Below are 24,343 nucleotides of genomic sequence, written 5' to 3'. Positions count from 1 at the left end.
TAACTTTTTTATGATTATTAAATTATTACTATAACTCGTTTCGGCTTGACGTTGAGTTCTGGGTTACCCTGTATATATTTGTGTTTAAATTGATATTATCCTATCAATTAAAATTAATTTAGAAAATTATTAATTTAATACCTGACAAATTATATAATCTTCATAGTCTTTTTCATAATTTAAATATCAATATAATAATTTGGCTCTAACTTTTTATACTTAATTTCTTCATAATATTAGAATTTAATATTGTTTTAGCAAAACGTATATCTATTTATTTTTTATTATCATATCATTTGACTCTAAATTAAAATCATAGAAACTTAATATCAAAATTATATTTACGATTATTTATAAAAAAAATATAAATCAGATTTTATTTATTTTAATTCGAACTATTTTTTACGCTTTTAATAAGGTAATAATAAACTTTTTATTATATAAATCCATATCTATTATTTCTACAGTTTTTGCCATTTTAATATTCCAACGAAAATCTGTGTCCCTCATGTATGTTTATTAATGTTGTTATATTTTAAATAATAGTTTCTATCTAAATTAGCCTTTAAAAATTAAAAAAATCAAAATATCAATCAATCGATATGTCCATCATCTTTCGTAATTGAATTCATAACTGCTATATACATTTTTTTGTATCTTGGAGAAGGAAAATATAGAGAACCATATAAAGTCGAATGATTGTTCGTAGTTGACCTGGCTTGTATGTCATTTTTCTTGTTTTTCTCTATTTTTCGCGGTGTGCCATAAAGGTTTTTCCATTTTCATCGAATAGTGCCGTAAATCAGTTGTCGAATGTATGTGATATCTGTACCGGTGGAATATCTATGGAATCGACCATGTAAGGGTTCAAAGGTGAATATACCATAATTGAGTGGTTTTTGTTTCCTTATATGAATTGTATCAATGTGTTCCTATGTAATACTAATTTTTTAATATTATTAAATGAGAGAATTGTTTTTGGATTCTATTCAAATTTTACTTTGTGTTCATGATTGACTCAGTCATATCTAGTCAAAGTTATTCCTAGAGCTCGCAAAGCTATAAAGCATGACAAAGTCGTGAATTTTTATACCTTTTCCAGTTCGCACTCGGTTTTAGTTCATGTGATTAAAATTTACGCGAAATCGATATTTTTCCAAAGATATGGCGACATATGATATATCGTTCCATTCAGTTACCGTTTCGTATACTTTATGTTTTCCACGGCGATATCTCTCGTTCCGAATTAAAACTTATATGCAAAAAAAATATAAAAAAGCAATGATTTGTATGGGTGGTGCGGTGTGCGCATATTTCCGGATATTGAAACGAACATTTTTGCGAAATTAAAAGATCTATCATTGTCACTGACATATGGAAAAATGATAGATTTATGGGCATGATTAAAAAAGCGCGATGAATATTTTTAGTCGAGGGAAATATAGGCAACTTATTTTACATTGAAGTTAATTGAAATTTTAATTATTTCGAGTGTTTGAATTATGGATCGATTAAACTATGTAATTGACCGACTTCTATATTTAAGGATGAGCGATGAAAGTTTTCCAAGGCTCTAGCATCTGGTGGAAATGAATTTGCCAAAAAGGTGCTTATAGCTTTATTATTTTCGTTAATAATGTTTTGTTTGTTTGACATAACCGAGTTTTTAATAAATTAATAAAATTACCATAAATTCAGTAATTATTGCTCTAAGATTAATTTACTAAAAGGTTAAACTAAAGTTTATGTGCCGCCATGATTGGGGGTACAGCAGCTTCTTCAGAGCCGAAACAGGAAACACACTATCATATATGTACAAGTGGCCGAATAACCTAAGATGAATATTGATACTGAAGATACCGGGCCAACGCCTATGTTTTTTGTTTTTTACTATAAAATATACTCAATTAAATGTGAGAATGTGTGCGTGTGCAATTTCTGTATGTTGGATAATTTTATAATCAATAGTAAGTCAATTAATTTAAATTAAATAATATAAAATTTTAGAGATTTGTTATTTCATCACGCGCACGATATCATCAAACATCCATACATATTTTTGTGTCAGAACAAGGTTTCAATTTAATAGGGTATCGCAAATTTATTAAACAATTTAATTCACCTTTAACTCAAAAACAAAAAAATCTACCTTGATTTTTTACAATTTAGAGCTTCATATATTTTTTTTAAATACAAATTCAACTTTTTATTAAATTTTAATTATAGCTTATAGTTTAAGTAATGTAATACAAATAGAATATCAGATAAAATTTAAATTTATAAGAAAGTCTATTACTAGCCTAGTGCACACGACGCCAGTTTTCCTTGTAACAGGATTTCTGTCAAGTTTTCTGGCAAGGTGACCAAGAATTTTGCGCCAGATTTTTACTTATTTTATGATTAATAATATTTTTGTGCATTTTCGAACAGATTAATATTAAGATATACTGTAAACTTTACAATTCATATTTTATAGGTCAAAAATGCATTAATAATTATAAGTGCACAAACAGAACATTATATAAAATGTATACAATAAACATATATGGATAGTATCCGATTAGAATGAATCCATAAATCTTATATTTCAAAAAATTAAATAAAATAATAATAATAATATTTAAAACTTTCAAGGATTTGGAATGTATAAAATTATGTCGAATAAATTTTTGTATAGAAAATTGATTTGAAAAATTTAATTTCAAGACCTCTTTTTTAATTAGAATAAGTTTTATTGATTTTGAGGTTGAAAATTATTTGCCTGAATTACATATGATAAAATTTTAAAATTTTTCATTTTCATGTATTAAAAGCAAATTGAAATAAGATGATATTTGGAAATATAAGCAAAAATTGTTGCAATTGTCTCAATTCGAAATATTACATTATAAAATAATAAAATTAAAGCTCTAAGATTGTCATTTCTTTAGTATTGTCTTATCTTAAGTAATTTATACGATCGCGGTCTTATAAAATTATTTTAAAATTTGATTAGAAAGAAAATCTTTCTAATAAGATGCTGAATATTTTGATATTGGTTAGAACGCATTGATCCCTGTACAAATTTTGAATTTATTCATTTTCATTGTACTATATTTCTTGAAAATGTTGTAGAAGTAGTAGAAACAGTCATTTATCAGCGAGCATATTGCCATGGTATCTCCATTTAATATTTGAAATGAATATTTATGAAAACAAAAATCTGTTCCGGCGTTTCCTCGACGCGAGAGCATTTTGTGCACCGGTGTGCATTAGCATATATTCATGTTTAACCTGTGTTCTTGACTAAACTGAAATTAAAATGACATTTTATGAAGAAAAAAACACCTCTACGAACTAAAAAGAAACGCAATTTATACACCCGGCTTTTAAAACTTCTGCTCGGAACCACAAGGAATGATTAATATGGAGGAACTTAACTCGTAACAAATATATTCGAAAACTTTAAAATTTACATATTATTGTAGAAGCGTGTTGCATATGACGGCACTTTGGTTTCAAGCAAGGAAAAATGTTTTAAGGAATTTTTAAAAATATTTGTCATAGTTGTTCAAGTCAGAAATCTCTGCAAGTTAAATTCTTTAATGTTATTATATAGCATGTTCTATGCTCATATATAACTAAGAGTAGCTCGAATCGTGTAAAATAAAAAAATACTAGTAATATGTTACTGTGAAGATTTCTAAACTATAGAATTCATATATTTACTTAGTGCAATAAACGCGTTTCAAAAGCTTTAACAAAAAATTCAGACTTTTTTGTGTACACTTACACTTATATAGAATTTTCAATTTAAATTGTAAAGAAATGTGTTGTACTGGTATTAAATTCTGAAAAGCTTAATAAACATGATGTTATTATATAAATTCCACTCTTTCAACATTCAAAGAAGATTTCTATCTAAATTTGATTTTATATATTGTTGCATTATATATACTTTTTTTCTATTAGACTTTCAAACTTATTAGATTTAATTGGCTAAGAAAGCAAATGACAATTTTATCAATATGTTTTATATTATTATGTTTCCAAATAATAAAAATGATGTTTCTTTTCATTTTGTTGCAGTTTAATGTAATATATTTATCAAATTTTATTCAAATCATTTCATCATTTACGCTCTTTTATATTAATACTTGATAAATTAAAATGTGCATTCAAGATATGACTCACAGTTTTATTCATGGTTAAGTTACATTTTTCTAATAACAGCAATTTATTATAATCAACTCATAGGTAAATCCGAAATATATTTTCTTTCCTAAATGGTCTATTGTATATTAAAAAATTTTGAGTTCAATTTTTGCAGACCGTTATTAGAATTACATAGTAATATTGCAGCTTTAAGAAGTTAGTTAAATATAAATTTACCATAGCAATTTTGCATGCAAAATATTCAAAATTATGTTTATATTAGCCAAATTATTAATATCCAAAACAAATATTCGCTTTGCACGCTCAAACTTTTCTTATCAACTTTCCATCCATGGGAAAATTTTATTCTCGGATATTTTAAGCATACAACATTGCCCGTACGGATATTTCTTTATGAAATGTATCGCTAAAAGTTGCACAGTTTTCCTAATAGAAAATTAGTGTCGATTATCGTAGGGTTTTTTACGTTTTTCCTTCGTCATTGATTTTTCCATTAAGCTGAAAACTTGGGATGAAACTTTAAATATTACTTGCACACAGGTTTGCACTTCCACATAAATTATGTATGTATCTAAGTTTGTCTTTTTGAAACAGAAAATTTAGTTTTATATAATTAATTTACCTAAAATACTCAGATGTTAAAGCTAAAAGACCTGAAGTTAATATTTTTTGTATATACATTAAATTATCAGATTTTTATAGAACTTTGAATACCTTCCATACATTTGAGTATTGGTTTTATGTATTATTTAGAAAACTTGTTTAAATTTCTCAAGAAAACATTCTAAATATTCGATTAAATTTTTAAATATTAGATAAAGAAATTGAATATTCTTTATTATTTTTTATAGAACCATAGATTGCTGCTATGTATTAATGATAACTTTCGGACCAACACACAAAAATAAGTCTTTGTAAAAAAATCAATTTTCTTTGGAAATTGATAGTTAAATCGCGAAACTGATTCTCATTTAATACAAATCTAGCTATTGTTTATGAGGAGGGGAGTTCTAGAAACGTTTCTTAAAGTTCCATGTTATGCACTAGTTTTAGTTACATTGTGATGAGAGTTACAATGTAGCTACCAAATATTATTCCCATAAATTTCGATAAAGCCGAAATGAAACAACGCTTAAATGTAAATTTATATCGTGGCTCACTTACATAGTATAGGCTTCGAAAGTTATCAGACTGAAGTCGAAAAAGTTTTCCATGATGTGAAGTTGCCAAAGAGTGTTTAAGGAAATTAATCATTGAAGTTTTGGCCAAGAAGAGAAATACTGCCTCTTGCTTCGACCCCGTTAAAACCAGGCCGATGTTTCTTGTCATTAGTGATTTATGGTCAAAATTGCAAAACTAACTGAAAACCGTTTGATTATTTTTCAGCTGGGAGATCTATCCAATCCTGAGTTGAGAATATTGACGGAGCAGCTGGATAAGATACAATTCGGAGGTGAGGATTATATTAGATTTTTTATTTCATTCGTTTTTATAAATGGTCACAATGCTTGTGAAAAAATACATTATAAGTTATATAATATACCAAACCAATTTTATTCTATTTTCTTCCAATTGAGGAATTAGTTTTACATTATGTTATATTAGTTTGTTTGTTTTATAGTACTTTATAAATTTTATTTTATATTAGTATGCTGATGATAAAACTTTTCTAAAAACTAAAAGTATAACTTCACGCTTTTGGCATAGTGGCGCAATGTTGTTTTAAGTTTAAATTTATTATTTCTAAAAAATATATTATTTTATTGTATATTTTTAATAAATTTTTATAATCTTTACTGATACATATAAATGTTGACAAGTAGAAATCCAATTAATATCAATTTTTTTTCGAAAATTATTATTAGGGAAGACTAGGTACAGTTGCGCCACTTTCTTTGGTCAGCAATAATTTTCTTAATATACCTATTAGCTGGGATAAAAGAAACCTGAAGCACGGTTGTGACAGGCATAAAAATAGGTTAAAAAACTATATATAAACTAAAAAAACACCATAATAGTTTATGATTTTTAAGAATTTTTTTTATAAAATGTCTTCTGTTTTCTTGTATTGAATTTTCTTTTCTTTTTTTCTTCCATTTTGTCGTAGTTAAGTTAGATTTGTTTATCTGTTTGAATTTTACTCAGAAAGGACAAGAAATACAAATCACAATATATACATTATCGTATACATGTCACATTAAAGAAAACTAATTGCCGGTAATTGACTACTAATGTTCGACTTACAGCAAAACAACAAACGAAGTGATCTATATGTATACACGTAACAGTTATTATTAGAAGAAATCGAACAAAAAAACTTACTTTTGACTCTTTAAAAGCGATTCGATCATCTTAATGTAGGGAGCCCTAAATTTCTCTAGAATAAAGAGTTCTTAAAACAGCAAATACATAAGATTGAATAATAGATACAGCAATTTCTAAAATTAATAAAATTAATTGAGAGAAAATTAAAATTCAAATTAATCATATAGATAGAGAGTTTCCTGTCAGTGCAATAATGGAAACTTGTTCGAACAAACATACTTCATTTTTTACATCTTTGAACCCTAACACAAAATCAGTATAGTTTACCTGTTATGACGACTGTTACTGCCCTAATTTGGCATAACCGTACCAGTCTTCCCTACCCAATATTGCGCATATATATATATATATATATATATATATATATATATATAATAGGGAGGTCTTTAATATGAATGTTTTCGGATTTCTTGGAGCTCAAATACTTCAAAATTGATAAAAAATATTATCTGAAAGTTTTAGCTTCTTAAGTAAATACTTATTTTATGAAATATATCAATTTTTTGTATTTTTTTTATTTATGATCAATATAAGCAAATACAATGTTATACTCAAAATCTTGATTTGCGTGTCGCTAAGTTAAAAAACAAATGGGAGTTCACCCATGTTATTTTCATAGAAACTTTGATTGAAGTGCGGACTATCTGGTGTTAATATTAGAAGGTAAACCTCGCACAGTTTTTTTCATTTGGAAGCATTTGAGCCCCTGCGAGCAAGAAAATTCGAAAACAACCATATTAAGGACCACCCTTATATATATGTATATATATATGTAGCGGGTTGCCAACACGCATCGCGGCTTGTCAACACGCATCACATGTCTCTGGACAGATTGGCCCATATAGTGACAGCACTGAGAAAAACAAAAGGAAATTCAGGTGTCAGATCTAGTTTTTGTTTGCTCCATGTTCAAAATGCCAAAATTATAATTCTTAACTTTTTTCCTTTTTCATATAAATACTCAAATAATATCTACGTTTTGTAAATGATAAATATAATCACACATAGTGTTGTTACAATTGTCATAATAAACAATATACGTAGTATAAAAATATGGAGGTGTAGTAGTCCTCCATATTAATACCAATATTATCCAAATTGTAGTAATAATAAATTCCATAAAATATTATTTATATTTGGTTTATTTTATGTATGATTAATATCCACGACACTATGTGTTGTCATATTTATCGTTAATAAAATGTGATTGGTATTTTCTTATTTATAATAGAAAAAGAAAGGTTTTGAAAATTATACATTTTGGCAAGTTCGACTAGGGAGAAACAAAAACCGTGTCCGATCTGACACCTGAATTTCCTTTTGTTTTTCTCAGTGCTGTCACTATATGGGCCAATCTGTCCAGAGACATGTGATGCGTGTTGACAAGCCGCGATGCGTGTTGGCAACCCGCTACATCACTCCGCCCTAATGAAAAAGATTGTTTCGCATCTCTGACTGCCATTCTTGAACTTCCTTGTAAATTTCTTTTGGTTGAGATTGTGTGATAAATTGCCGTGTTGGCTTGTTGAGTTTGTTGATTGCTTACGTGGCCCTTCGCTGGTGAGTTAGCGGTTGAGTAGATGTGGCCCTTCGCTGGTGAGTTAGCGGCTGAGTATATTTGACACTTCGCTGGTGAGTTAGCGGTTGATTGTATGTGGCCCTTCGCTGGTGAGTTAGCGGTTGATTGTATGTGGCCCTTCGCTGGTGAGTTAGCGGTTGAGTGTATGTGGCCCTTCGCTGGTGAGTTAGCGGTTGAGTGTATGTGGCGGTTGCCAAATTGTTTGCTCCCTGTCTGTTGCCATGGTGCTTATTATCGACTTATTTACCATGATAATAAGTGATTTATTGAGCACGTGTTATTGTTGATCTTGAAGTGCGTGGTCGGAGTCTCAGTTGTAGGATTAGAATGTTCTTCTAGTTATGGCGGTTGTGAGCCATTTATAATAATTATTTATATTTTTAAAAATTCTTTTCTTAGTAATTCTTGAGACTTCAATTTATTTTTTTTGTGCTACTTCAAAATATGTCTTGATCTTCTTACCTTCTTGTATGTGTGTTACTAGTTCACTCTCGGGGTCACCAAAATATGGAGGTGTAGTAGTCCTCCATATTAATACCAATATTATCCAAATTGTAGTAATAATAAATTCCATAAAATATTATTTATATTTGGTTTATTTTATGTATGATTAATATCCACGACACTATGTGTTGTCATATTTATCGTTAATAAAATGTGATTGGTATTTTCTTATTTATAATAGAAAAAGAAAGGTTTTGAAAATTATACATTTTGGCAAGTTCGACTAGGGAGAAACAAAAACCGTGTCCGATCTGACACCTGAATTTCCTTTTGTTTTTCTCAGTGCTGTCACTATATGGGCCAATCTGTCCAGAGACATGTGATGCGTGTTGACAAGCCGCGATGCGTGTTGGCAACCCGCTACATATATATATATATATATATATATATATATATATACATATTTGGGGTGTTTATTGTATTATGTTTTATTTATTATTTCAGGAGACGAGGCTCCAGTGAGAAGGTTATCGATAAGGGGTCTGCTGCCGGACACAGAACAATACATGACGTACGAAGGTTCGACGACGGCCCCCGCATGTCACGAAACTGTCACTTGGATTGTGATAAATAAGCCTATCTACATCACCAAGCAACAGGTACTTCACACTACTATATTACTCAATTTGTTCTTCAATTCAACACATGTTGATACTTGATTTCCAATTAATGCTGTCATTCCTTAATTTGACGAGTTGTTAAGTATTGAAGGATCTAGCACATGAATTAAGAGGAGTATGAATGGAACACTTGTTAGGATTAGGGGGTAATTGCCAGGTTCAGACTCATGGAGACAAGGGTATATAATTTTTTTTGTTTGGTAGAAATCTGAGACTGTTCTGGACAAATCAGGACGTGTGGTCACCTGATTAGTATTTAGTTATCTTAAGATAGAGCCTGCTTTGAAAGCTTAAAAAATCGATTTTTTGCAAAAATGTCTACCAAAAATAACCAAGAATATATCCTTAAAATTTCAGAAACAAATTCATTTTATTTTCGGGGTTACAGAAGAAATTGAGAACAAGTGTTGAGCATGTATAAAAGCGGAACGAAGACTTCGACGCGCGATCTCTTGGTTTCTCATTTTTTAGATTTTACTTAATTGGCGGGAAAAATAAGATACGTTCTGTCAAAACGAGACAAAATTTATTGTATTCAGAATTAAATTTCTTTTAGTTAAACCTAAAAAACCTTAAAAAAAGTTTTAATTTACCCACTTTTTAAATAATCTAAAGTGATTTTTTTATCAAAAAACATGCTTAACATGAATTTTTTAAGTTGCAAAAAATTGGTTAAATACTCACTTTTTTCTTGATTTTTTAGGTTTAACTAGAATCTATACTAATAAAATATAAATTTGTTTAATTTTTTTTGTTTCGGATGGAAATTGTGACATGCATCTTTCCCACCAAATAACACCTGCACGCTATTGGCGCCTCAGCAAAATGCTTGTACCTGGCATATTATGACATATATTTTAATGAAAAAATTGAGAAGAATTCTGAGATATAATCATGAAACCTGAAAGAATTAAATATTTATTTCCTTTCCTAAAAATTCCTTAATAAAGCCATTTATTGAAGCCTCTAAAGCAGGCTCTCCCCTTAAAATAAACCATAAGAATAGGTAAAATAAATAGATTGTTAGTTCTGAAGTTTGTCAACCATTCTATTGTATTTTATATGAATATACGAAGCTTACTAAAAATCAATTTTAAATTTTTGTGATTTATCCCATTCCAAAAAACTTATTGGATATAAATTACTCTCGTCCTCCGTAATTAAATCTACTTTTAGTCTGCAAAATAGTTTGTCTCCGGTGTAATTAATTAATCGATGAATGCCATTCAGTATGTTAAATAATCATTATTAAACCATTATCGTCAATCCAAACCAGTAAGCTTTTGTAGCTCGTGAGCAAATTACGAATAATTAATATGATTGCATCTGTATTCCGAATGATGCCATTTATTTGGCCGAGCATATGGATGCATGACATGCATTCTGAATGCATTAAGTTGTTTTAGTGTTAATTGGTTGAACCGTGATCAATATTTTAATTAGACTAATGACTATAAGACTCTGAACTAAATGTATCAAATCGATCAGTATAAATAAGCAACGGCTGGAGAAGGTATAGTATAAGTAAAAAAATACAAGATATAAGTTTTATTTACTTTCTAGGATAAGTTATTGAATTAAACGCATAAGATTATTTAAAATTATTCAAAACAAATAATTTTATCCATTCTAAAAGGCCATATGAATTTTATTCTGAAGTTCTAACAAAATTTTGCCAAAAAGCGTATTTATTTAAATGATTTTGACTCTTGAATAAAAGTTTTTATTTATTCATTTCAATAAATTTTTATTGTAATTTATTTCATAAAATTTTTAATTAAAATCTCAATAGTTCTTATTCAAATTCTAATAAAAGTGTAAACGTTACGGTTCTTTATCGAGCGATTTAAGAAAGCACTTTACTACATTTTTCACATTAATTTATTTTAATTAACTAATTAGTAAGTTCGTTTATATTTAATATATATTCATATTATACATCAGCAAGCAAATATAAATTTTAAACGAAATTAAATCGCTTCACCGAGGAAACCCAAGCCGATCCATAAAGCTCAAATATGAAGCAATTCACATGTAAAATTATTATTCGTTCCTTCTATAATTCGTCGTTTACCTCAAACCAGGGTCGAGAATAATAATTGTTAAAATATTGAAATGTAAATGAGGTTTAGAAATTATTATAGCACCATATAAAATTTTAGTAGATTGGGGCTAACCAATATCTAAAAAAGACAAGGAAAGTTAAGAAATTTTTATCAACAATATTTGAAAAATGAGGGCAAAAAAACAGCAATCACCTGATTCATATGATGTCGCAATTGGGAGATAAATGGCAGTATTTGAAAATTCTTAATAATTCTATATATATTCAATATATAGATATATATTAAATATAAATATATTATATTTAATATATAATATATTTTCTTCCGTCGTTGGTGTTTTGGTTGTGAGCGCTGTTGTTTATTTTACAAGCTCTTATTTTTATATATACATATATATATATATATATATATATATATATATATATATATATTTAATTTTAGGTTAGATTCAATCGTTTTTTTATATAACCTACACAATAGCTTACACGTGGATGGGGTAAAAAAGACCAACTAAACCATTATCCTGGCTAAGGTTTAAGCAATAAAAAACAGTGAATAAAAAAGCAAAATAATTTAGAAAAAGCAATTTTAGAAGAGATAAATTAAATAAATAGTTATTCTAACTTTGCTGATGAATATATCTGAAATACTAGATCAAGGTTATATACAGTGTTATCTCTGTTAAAATGTATTTGTGAAATTTACCTATTTTCTGCATTGATTAAAAAATAAAGCTATTATTTTTTTAAAATTCTTTAAAATTACCTTTAAAAATATATTTTTAAATTGCTTCCCTGGCTATCCCTCCTTACTTTCCCATTGGGCAAAAAGGGTCAGATGACAAAATAGTAAAAAACCTTGTGGAGTCTCAAAGCAAATCGTGTCTTAAAGCAAATTGCTGTAACTTCACGTACAAATAATTATTTTTTTCAAAAAGATTCATATTTTTTAGATTTTTTGAAAAAAAATAGATTTTTGAAATTAAAATAAATTTTTTTGCGATTTTGATTTTGCGAAAATAATATTTGGGAATAATATTCAATAATATTAAAAATATTGAGTGAACATTGACCTTTTTTAAAAAAAATTTTTTTTTTTTAAACTAAAATATTTTGGAAATTTTGAACTTTTATTTAAAGCAATCGCGATATGTTAACTGCGTAAAATCGAAATATCAAACAAAAGAAATTTATTTTTGATTTTTTTGCGATTATTATAACTTACCCTACAGAAAGTTAATAAACATATTACTTTAATTGAGAATGAACTGGAAATTTTACTGAACATACTTCGAAGTTGTTTGTTTGATATATGTTGTGTATTGTCATGTAGTTCATTTAGTATAGACAGTATAATTAATAAAATTAAAATTCAACCTTCATGCCTCACCCTTTAAATTTTAAATAAAATTTTTAATTTTATCACACGTTACATATGAATAATAGGTGTATTAATCCTGAGTCGAAATCCGATTTTCCATCCCTGATCCATGTAAAGCGGTTGCAATTTCACCTGCGCCGCGGCTGGCAATCTCGTCAAAATCCGACCGAATGCGACGTTAAATTTAGAAACTAATTTTAATTATTTTCATGCCTTAAGCACGGTAATTGCTAATTAACTCCGCTATAGCACGAATTCGTACGTTCCCCGTGGAGGCGGTGGAGAAATAGCGTGGGGCGAGCCGCGCTATTCTGCAATTTGTTATTTTGCGGCTGTGATTTTAGGAGATCACCGGCGGGAATTGATTATAATTTAACTTACTAATAGTTAACGACTGTTTAGGAATAGTTTTTAAAATTTATATTCTATGATATAATTCATAGAAAAGTACCTACTGACAGGGATTGCTCATTAGATAATTTGGAAAAAATACTTGTGGCTGCTGAACACAACAATTAGTCGATTATTTCTTTATTACAATTACTACATACAACTTAAGTAGTTGCAACTAATAGAACCTATTGTAGTAATAAAATTTCTAATAAAATGTTCTTCGAAATGGATTACAAGATTTTAGAATAAATATTTCTTAGCAGACAGTGGCTAAATCGTGTAGCAAAAGTTTTCATTTTAGTTCATTCTTTGTTTAAATTTAATTGTGCTTAAAAGCATAGTGGAAATTCATTTTGATTTAATGGGAATTATTATTTTTTTTCAATAATTTATTTTTTTCAGAATGATATGAATTACATTAAAGTCTTAATCAAATTTTTACACTAATAACGATCATTCGTTAGAAAGGCGCCGAAGGTAGGCTGATGTTTGCAGAACATATAAATTTTGTAAATAATTATTGTTATCTAATAATATTTACAACTTCTAATAAATAGAATATGAAACTTTTGTTGTAACCAAATTAGTAGTAAAATGCTTATCAAACAATTTGTCAAATTATTTGTTATTTTGTGGCTGTGGTATGAGGAGATCACCGGCGGGAATTGATAATAATTTAACTTATTAATAGGTAACAACTATTTTAGAAATTATTTTAGGATGATATAATTCATAGTAAAGTACCTACTAATTAAAACTACTGATAGGGATTATTTGTTAGATAATTTGGAAAAAAAATTGTGGTTGCTGAACACAACAATTAGGCGATTATTTCTTTATTACAATTACTACATACAACTTGAAGTAGTTGCAACCATTATTACCATGGTAATAAAGTAATAAAATTTGTCATGAAGTGTTCTTCGAACTTGATTTCAAGATTTCAAAATAAACATGTCTTAAAAGGCGGTGGTTAAATCGTGTAGCAAAAGTATTCATCACAGTTAATTCTTCATTTAAATTTAATTGTGATTTAATAGAAAATAGATAGATAGATAGATTTAATAGAGAACATATTCAATTTAACTTAGTAGGAATAATTTATTTTTCCAATATCTATTTATGCATAAAATGCCTCAAAGCGATATAATTCACATTAAAGTCCTAATCAACATTTTACACTAATAATGACCATTTGTTAGAAAAGCTCCGAACGTAGACTGGTGTTTACAGAATATATAAATTTTGTAAAAAAAATATTCTGTAAATAAACAAAATTTAAACCTTTGCGAAACTTTAATCTGTTTATAATTTTCTTTTCATAATTTGAGGAAAACATGTGGGAAATGATGAATTAAGCTTTACATATATAAATGGACAGTAATGAAATTTTACCCTTTAAATGGATATGGGCTTAATAAAATATCTTGTGATTAACTAAACAAGTTAATTACAATTTAACCTTGTTTGCAACATGATAAATAAAATTTTCAATAAATTTTAGAGTTTACCAAACGGGGAAATAGGTGGTATTATTTGAAACTTGTGCTTATAAATTTAACTCTATTTATAAGTGCATTTAATAACCGTTATAAAAATTACTGCAGTAATAAAATATACTACTTCATAAAATTTGCTGCGATTTAATGCGCCCATCAAACTCATTCACTAAGGACTCAATAAAATATTTATTAAAATAAAATAAATAAAACTTATCGTTTAAAGAGCGCGAATTTGATAACTTCTACTATCTATAAATGCATTTTAATAAATATAGAAAAGATCGTATTAGAGTATTTTTTGAAATCAATAAGTCAGATAAATATTGGGCAATATGGATAAAAATAATAATTTATCAAGCAATTTAGTGCGTAGTTGTTAATAATTTGAAAATAAATATTTCATTAAATGTTATATATGAACAATACAACACTCCGATAATTATTTTATGTTGATATAAGTAATCCACTAAATTTAAGAAAGTATTCACTGCATCAAATTTAATCAATAGTGTTTCAATATTTGCGCAGCTTTATGACGATATTCTAAAGTTTAGAAGATCATCTTTGGGAATTGATAACAATTTAAACTATTCACGAAATTACTTTCAGTATACAGGGTGTCCCAAAATTTGACGTCAATCCGAAACTGGGTGAAAAATTAGAAAGTAAATTATCTCAGCTTGTTTGAAAATTATCAGCATTTAAGTGTAACCTAGAGCTTTCGTAAAATTTTGACTATTTTTTAGTTGGTGTTGTTAATTTTCATGTTCATTTAAAGTTTGGAGTCATTAATAACATTTTTAGAACCACGGCAAAAAAGAACAACAAAACTCTAGAGCACCCCAAGTTTTCGAGAATTACGCCTCGTTGGTGAATTATGAATTTAAAATTTTTAAAATAAGTCGACTATGAGAGACTCTTCTTTATAAAAAATATTCTAAAATGTGTTAGCAAGTTTAATCAAACGTTGGTTCATTTTTTTTTCATTATCTCTTCTATTTACAACTGTCCAGTTAAGGACATTCAATGAATTTGATGAATTTGCAATAGTCGGCCAAAAAAGGACACTGGATACTACAAGGGCATGTTGTAAAAAAACAACTCAGTAGTTGTTTTTCCATTCGATATAAAATTCACAATATTTTATTGATAATTATATAATTTTAACTATTCACTTATTAAATAATTTCTTATAAATAATGATTAAGTTATTTCTATTTTTTATCAGGAGAGATGATGGCTTAAATCCAGTGGCGCTTTTCTTTTCAGTCTTGTTGGATAGTTCTCTGTTATCAAGGAGTTTGCTAATGAATTTGGATGACTGATTAGCTTGTTGGTTTATTTAATCAGAATTTTTAAACTGTAAAATACATGATAATTTTATTAATGAAAAATTTCGAGTGAAAAAATAAAGCTCTAAAAATAACTCTATCAATCTTTATAAGTGTGAGATGTAGCATTTTTTTTGTTTTTTTTTTTTGGTTAGGACCAGAAGTGTATGCTATGTTCAAACTTGTAATGTTGTATAGTATAGATATTATTCTCATTTTGGATATAATATAAATGATTGTACAACTAAATTAAATCAATTCAGTCAGTCTGTGTACCCAAATATGATCGTCGAACCATTCGCCTAATAGATCTTCGTACATGCATCGCCGTCGAGTAAATCATGAAGTCCTGGCACCGGGCATGCTAGACAATTCCGTTGTGCTTTTGATGGGTATATTTGCACGCCACAGGGGCGGCTATTAATCTAAACAAACATTTGCAAACTATACCTAAATACCCAATATTCCACAACTAGAATCGAGAGATGATGGCCTAGGATAGACTCAAAGATATGATCCAAAAGAAATTTGATGATCGGCCGTATTTAGACTAACACATCAATTTTTAGCTGCTGGTATATTTCGAGTAATATGATCCAAATCTACAAAAAATATTCCATCTGAATGTAATTTTATATACTCTGACAAATGCTCTTTGGTGCATATCAAACATCTGCTTACACAGACCTAAAAGTTACTTTTACATCAGAAGGTTGCAGTAATGATACAACTTGCAGATATCAGAAAGTTGCGCTTAGTATAAAATTGTTATTTGGCAACAGATCTAGTTTTGGCTACTCGCATATATAGAGCTTTGGGACGTTATGATATTGTCCAAATCTTCAAAAAATATTCGAAGTGAATATAATTTTGTGTAGCTTTGTGACAAATGCTCTTTGGCTCATATCAAACATCTGCTTACACAGATTTAAAATTCACTTGTACATCAGAAAGTTGCACTTATGATCAAATTTACTGACATCAGAAAGTTGTACTCATAATAAAATTATTTGACGATACTGCGTTTTGAAGGTTAGATTTTGTGTATATAACGTCTAATTGTATAGCAAAAACATAGCATTGTGATAATTTATGATTACTAACTCACATCATTATAGCCTCGTAACATAGCATTATCATAACATTTCTATTTTATCCAAGAATTTTTCTTATATTTCGTCTGATATCATAAATTCTCAATCATTTGTAATATTTTAACAGCATGCTGTAGCAACTTTTATCTTTGCAATACCGAGACCGATCTGAATTTACTTGCAACTAATCCTTTTTTCTTAATATTTGTCCACTTGAGACTTGGTGCCACCATATCTAGATATCTACTTATCTTTACCATTCATCGCAATTCAAAACCTTTCAATGGTTCTTACGAAACTTCCTGCAAATCTCGGATCTCTGCAAATGATAACCTGAAATATACCAAGTTTCAAAATGTTCCTATTCGTTTTTGGACCTTCTAAAGGCCATAGTCAAAGCAAAAGGTGGTCATATCGAGCAAAAGTGAATTGTTTTTAAATTTTATATTATTTTTACACATTATGTACTTTAAATTTTAATCGAGTAAAAGTAATTTTCCAAACTGAATTTATGACTTTTTCAATTGGTTACACTTCGAGTGCCAGACTCTGGAGTACTAGATATTTGAGTAACTTTTAACCTGTATTGACTGGATTTAATTAGGATTAAGAATTTCTTGCCCATTGATGAAAATCAGAAATTAAATTATATTTAAACCCGACCGGTTATAGCCCGATTTATATCGTATTTGAACATTTTATTTCGTCAATCTTCCCGGAAACATAATTCGCTACAAAGATTTATATTATCAAGCAATCTGCGTACTTGGATAAACATCCTAAACGCAAACACAGATATTAGATATGGAAACTTCATCAGTATTGCTTATTGATCCTTTAGATGTTTGTGTAAATATGTTTACATCATTTTGATGCTTGGCATATAAATACGATCGAATAACGAGATATTCGCATTATCAGCGACTAAAACGCGTCCGTGCGATCCGATTCGAACGCTTTGAAGCATACTCGAAAAATACAAACGTCGAATTCAGATATTTTTAACGTTTTTGACACGGTATACACTTTACGAATGGAATTCGATATATAAGGTGAATTTTGAATTTTGTACGTGATTTGACCGGGTACATAGTTTTTATCGGCATTTTTAAAACACTGTTTGATACGGTCATGACACAGATTTGGCTCATTGGCTATTTTGATGGCAGGTTTCCATTTAGCTCATTCCTGTTTCGAATAGCAGTCAGAAACAGTCAGATACTTCTTAACTCAGTTTCTTTTTTGAGAAGACATCTAACTGGTTGGTCTATCTAAATTTGATACTTCTTTTATTAGAATTTGCCTTATTATGGCTACTTTTACGATATTGTCATCTACATTTTCAAGTATAAATCAATATCACTAATTTTTCATCTCATTTGTCTGAACCGCAGCATCAAACCTGGGCCTTCCTTATTGCGGAGCCAGGGACTAACTACAGTCCTAGGAACACCTATGTGAAAATTTTTAAAATTTATTTATTCACAAATATATTATCTATGTTATGCGTCAAATAATCATCATAAGCTAGGATATGTGTGAATAGTCTAATTTATTAATATCTACTTAGATTTGAACTAAAGCATATTCTTGACAAAGGTGATACTATTACTGTGATAGTCCAATTGTATCAAATTGCTTGAAAATAATTGGAGATCATTTATATATATAGACTACATACATACACTGACCATCATAAGTTCTGAGACTTATAAGCAATAAATATACATGCAAATTTTAGATTAATATGGCGCAAGAAATTTTTTTTTTGTGCTATAATTCATTTTTGTTAATCAAGACAATTGATAGGTAAAAAAATGATACAAAAAATATAATATATTAAATATAAAACAACACAAAGTTCAAATAATAGTTTCAAATAATAATATGACCAAAAATGTTTGGTTACTATTTCATTTAGAGCTATAAGAAAAATTTAAAACTAATATCTTTCTTACTCTATAAATTTGTATATTTATAAGCAATAAGACAAATCCGATCAAAATTTAGTTAGAATGTAGATCACTTAATCAAGTTTCGTATGAATTGAATAGTTAAAAAAAATATATGTGAAAATGTATCTCGCTACTTCATAATAACTTTTTATTTAAACCATAACTTGCTTAATTAGTCAATATTTTTAAGGTGATATCATAAGCCAGTGTAAAATTTATAATGCGAGGCTTAAAAAAGAATTTACATTTTGTATGTCGAATGTGCACCACATTCTAGGTGGCCATTTGAGTAATTGATGTTAGGTTACCTTTAATAATTTTAATTATTTTCCCACTTGGTATAAAGTAACGTTAACCAACAAATATTGTTCAGAAAATTTGAATATAATATGAGATAACGAATTTTAGTGCTATCAAATAAATCAAATAAATATCCATTACAATGTTGAAATTGACCTTTAACTCAATTATGATCTTCGATCGTGCAACATACTTGGCATTTACTTTTTATATAGATCTATAAATATAACTATATATAAAATGTTTTTCCAGTGAAAATTTCCAGTACGTAAACTTTTGTCGATGGTCATAATTCATTATTATTGCCTTCAGTCTTCCAAGATGGCGACTAATGGATATTGGAAAAAAAGAGTTATCTTGAATTACGAGGAATAGCCCGTTGGCCACACCTCAGATGACCTTGTATAAAATCAATAATTTCGTTTCGCCTTAATGAAGCAGTCTTGAAATTAATTTTTTCATATTCATAACGTAAATGATTAGATTAAATACTCAAATTTAATATAAATTTCTACTACTTTTTTCATCATATATTGAAGTTAATCGAAGCGTATCCCATTCAGTAACAGATTAACATTAAGTCAACAAATAAATTTGTATTATGAGTGATCCAATGAGTTATAAAATACATACAATAATTAATTTTTTCAAATTATTTATATACATTTTTTTATTTTTTTTCAGTTGCATGGTCTGAGAAGATTAATGCAAGGTGGACCAGAACACCCAAAAGCGCCACTTGGAAACAATTACAGACCTCCTCAACCTCTTTGGCACAGGCCTGTTCGGACAAATATAGATTTCAAAGTAAAACACACGCAAGTAAGTGCATATTATTATTATTATTAACAAATATTTTTGGTGAAAATTTCAAACGCTAAAAATGACGCAATTTTTATAGATTTCAGCTATTATATTTGATGATTCTTTCTCCTTATCATTACCCAGGTATATTCCCTTTTTTATATTCTACAAATTAATAGCTTCTCAGAATATTCTCAATTAAACATGAGTAATCAAATATCCAAAATTCCTTGTCATGTGGGTATTTCTCATTAAACAAAATATATGCAAATATCTCATAGCTTAAATTATTACTGATGGATGATTGATGAGAATTCCATATAGATTCCTTTTAGGATAACATGTGCGGGTAAAATAATTAGCACTTGATTTTTATACAATACTATTGCAATTTGTTTTTAATCAACAAAAATATTATCAGTGCATATAAATACACATTTGATTTCAATAAATTGTTACTAACGAACGAAAAATTATCAATTGTGTAAAACTTTAAAATTAAATGGAAGGACTTAATTTAGAACAAGCGTTTCCAAGTATAATTCCAAAGAAAATTTTAACCAAGCTGTATGCGGATTTATTTCTTACTTTCAAACCTTACATCACAGTTCAAATATTTACTTGTGTTTCGATTTATTCAAGAAGTGCATTGGTAAATGTTCAAATGAGAAATTTCCAAAGTTGTTCCTCTTAGGTGTCGCAGTAAATTGGATATTTTTGTTCGATTTAACATTTCGCTATTTACGCGTTTGCCAGAAAGAATTCCATAAAGTACTGTACAACATTGAGTTAAATTCTTGCATCGATACAATCTACTGAGTTATTGCCAAACTTTATGCACTTAAATGCATACAAATGCTTTTAGAATAAATTGCCACATTTTCACGGGAAAACGGTTAAGATATCGATTCACAAAATACCTATAGGAAAGTATGGAGAGTTGGGAAAAGGATCCAATTTTTAAGACTGAATCAGAGAAGTTATTTTCTATCGCCCAATTTTTTTTCTAAGTTATTTAGCTGATATGAATCGATGACCTGACATCGAAAATGTAATAATTTTATTTGAGTTTATTGCATTTTAAATAATTCAGTTATCATATACGAGTACGTGATAGTGTAAAATGGTTATATTTGGTTCTGAAAAATTTAACGTAATTATAATATTTATTCCTTTGTTAGAGTTTTTTTGGATGCATTATTTGTATAAAAATGCCATTATTTTTTGTATACATATTTTTATTTATCACAAGTGTTACCCAAAATTGTATAACTCAAATTTCATAATACTTGCAATATAAATATAATTCAAGTTTTATACATATTAGTGGTTTTGTTGGAACTCCTGTTATGAAGAGTGAAATTTGTCTATTCTTTACCTGATTAATTAATTTAGCAGATTAAACATTTCAATAATGCTTCAATTTTTCTAATTTTTAAGAAATTAACTCATCCATCAATCAAACCAATTTTTACAAAAAATAATAATAGCCTTTCTCTAAAAAAGTGCTATAAATGTGCATTTTTGTAATTTGCTCTTTGCGTTTGTTTGAAATATAAAAACAGATATTCATGTTAATGATAATGTACTGATAGAAGGCAATGTAATAAAAAAAAATAAAAAATTGGATATTTATTTTCGACAATAATTTTTATTTTATTTCTCTGATACTTAGCAAAATAATATTTGTTTCAGGGAGGAAAAGTCTGTCCAACGATGTACAAAGACGTTCATTATAGAGGTAAATAATTTTTACCCAAATTTGATATATAATTATATATTACGATCACAAATAATTTTTTTAATATCTCTAACATGTTCTTTAAATTGATTTTTTTCATGCAGCAAATAGTTGGAAACAACATTGAGATGGTGTTTATTGTGAAAATGTTAAGTTATTGGTGACTAGATGTCTACAGAACATTAAATAATTATTTAAAATAAAAAATATGTAAAGTTTAGTTTAAGCAATGTGTATTGAATGCGTTTTAGTGAGCTCTTGATAGTTTCAGTGACATATGTGAATGTTCTAGTAAGAAAAATGCTATCGAATGCTGAAATATATGCGAAACTGTACAAAATGTGTTAGTGATACTATTGAAAATATATTTAATTATATATATATTTTAATGCAGAAACATAACGCTTATATGCTAAAAATATAAATAAATTTATTAAGGAATTAAAATATTTAATCCCGAAAATTGCTCCAAATTTTTTATTATGGATTAAAAATCATAGTTTTTTCTTAACGGTTGTCTAATCCTGTGTTTTAACATTAACGATGTCACTTAAGATTTTTTTTAAGTAATAACTGAAAACTTTAAAAAAATTATTCTAACTCTAATTAAATTAAATTTCCAAATATTCAATTTTATTTTACTTATTAAGGATGCATTCTAAATCTGACGAGCAATATAAATACTTTGATCACCACCAAGATTCTTTAACTTTTAAAAACAAATCAAACTAAATTATTTATAAATATTTTTTAGTTCACATTAAATCAGAATGTTTCAAAAATTTTCTTTACTAGCTTTAGTATAAAAGTATAATATAGTATCGCAATGTGTGTACCATGTTTGTTATGTGATATAACTATACATATATGTATATAAAAGTGTATATACATATACTTTCAATTTAGGGCAAAATATAAAACAGCTAAACATATCATGAATTCAAGAAAAAAATTGCTATTAAAAATCTTCTAGGCCAAATGACTTTTTACTATGGTAAACAGATGCTTTATAAGTAGATAAATCTTAGATAAAACTGTACATAAGACTATAAATATAGATTATGAGGAAACTATACTAAAACTTCTTATACTGACGATATTCTTGTTAATTTCGAGTTTTATAGATAATAATGGATACATACATTTTACTAATTTGACGAAAACTAAATGAGAAATTTTCTGGTGGAAAATTAAATCCTAAATTATAATTCATCATGTTAGCAAAACTCAGAAAGTTATTAAACAATAAAATAAAAAAATAAATAAAATTTATTTCAACAAAAACTTACTAATAAAAATAAATTTAATCAAAATTTAAAATATAGTTTTTGACGGCTATAATTCAGAATAAAAGAGAAAAAATAGAGAAAGTTTTTCCAAATTATACAAATGTTTTAGATATATGTTGTAACATAATTAATATTTTATTTACCCAATCAATAATAACTTATATTAACATGTTTTATTTTATCTCATTTTTAATCAATTATAATACTTCATGGCGTTCATTATTTAAATATTTAATTAAAAATATTTTTAAAAAACGTGAATCCTTGGGTGAACAAACAACTATATAAAATTAGGTTTTATACTGATACTTCCTATTGTTAATTGGAAAACAAATTTCGTATTTTTATAAATAATTATACAACATTAAATAAAATAACTATATTTCATGGATATCTGTATCTCTTATGAAAATTATCATAATTCAATTAAATTGATTTTTTTATTTTTCAAATTATTAAATGTATGTATTCTATATTAAAATAAACTCCTGCTAGTTTTGCTATCCTGACATATCGTGGTTTAACTAAATTAAAGCTATTAATGAAATTATAAAAAAAGTGTTACTTAAAAATGAATGCTATCCTTGAAGTGGCATTTCTCTGCAAAATTCTTAAGCTTTTAGATAAATCTTAGACTAGTGTATATATGTTTATATGAAACTTGGAATATATTATATGAAATAGAATAAAATGGTTATTAAAACCATTGTAAATTATTGATAAATGCGAGAAAATATTTTCAATCAACGGTTTTAATGAAATCTCAATATTGAGGAATTGAGAAAGAGTTGAAAAGATATTTTTCAGTTATTGTATAACTGATATAGTCTTGTTATTTCCAAAAATCATAATGCTTTCCTTCTAACCATATGAAAAATTATGTTTTAATTTTCTAAAAAATGCTATTAAATTATTTTGCAATGATTTGGATGTCAAACTGTAATGTAAATTGGTATTATAAATTGCATTATGTATTATATGACAATCCTCAAATTATAAAGAAGTTTTATTTATTTTTTTGTTTACTTATATTTCAGCTAGATATACCATAAAAATAAAAATTTCACAATTGTGCATTCTTCTGGATTCTTTAAGGTACGTGATATTCAACTAATTACTTTTCATAAATTTTAATATGAATTCAATTTTATCTTGAACGTTGTCAACAAATAGTCTGGAAAAATATCAAGTTGAGAGAAATAATTTAAATTAAAAAAAAATCAATTAAATGAATTTTAACAAAATTATCACTAATAAATGTAAATTGGAATTATAAATTGCATTATGTATTATATGACAATCCTC

The 24,343-nt window shown here is 27.5% G+C and overlaps 1 protein-coding gene across 1 annotated transcript in view; it reads left to right on the top strand.

Annotated features, from left to right (window-relative positions):
* LOC113372910 (carbonic anhydrase-related protein 10-like) overlaps nt 1-21,930 on the top strand; it is a gene marked incomplete at its 5' end in the record, with an annotated part of 55,096 nt that extends 33,166 nt beyond the window's left edge. The window contains 5 exons of the mRNA XM_026613246.1: nt 5,542-5,608; nt 9,008-9,162; nt 19,889-20,026; nt 21,704-21,749; nt 21,854-21,930. Coding sequence (XP_026469031.1) covers nt 5,542-5,608; nt 9,008-9,162; nt 19,889-20,026; nt 21,704-21,749; nt 21,854-21,876 — 429 coding nt within the window. The remainder of the gene's footprint in view (nt 1-5,541; nt 5,609-9,007; nt 9,163-19,888; nt 20,027-21,703; nt 21,750-21,853) is intronic.
* Between the last annotated feature and the right edge of the window lie 2,413 nt (nt 21,931-24,343).

The sequence above is a fragment of the Ctenocephalides felis genome, unplaced genomic scaffold, assembly GCF_003426905.1.
Source record: "Ctenocephalides felis isolate EL2017-DRISC unplaced genomic scaffold, ASM342690v1 CF-g0.4_SCAFFOLD_01604, whole genome shotgun sequence".
In the NCBI taxonomy this organism is placed as follows: Eukaryota; Metazoa; Arthropoda; class Insecta; order Siphonaptera; family Pulicidae; genus Ctenocephalides; species Ctenocephalides felis.
This window is presented reverse-complemented; position numbering and strand designations above follow the sequence as displayed.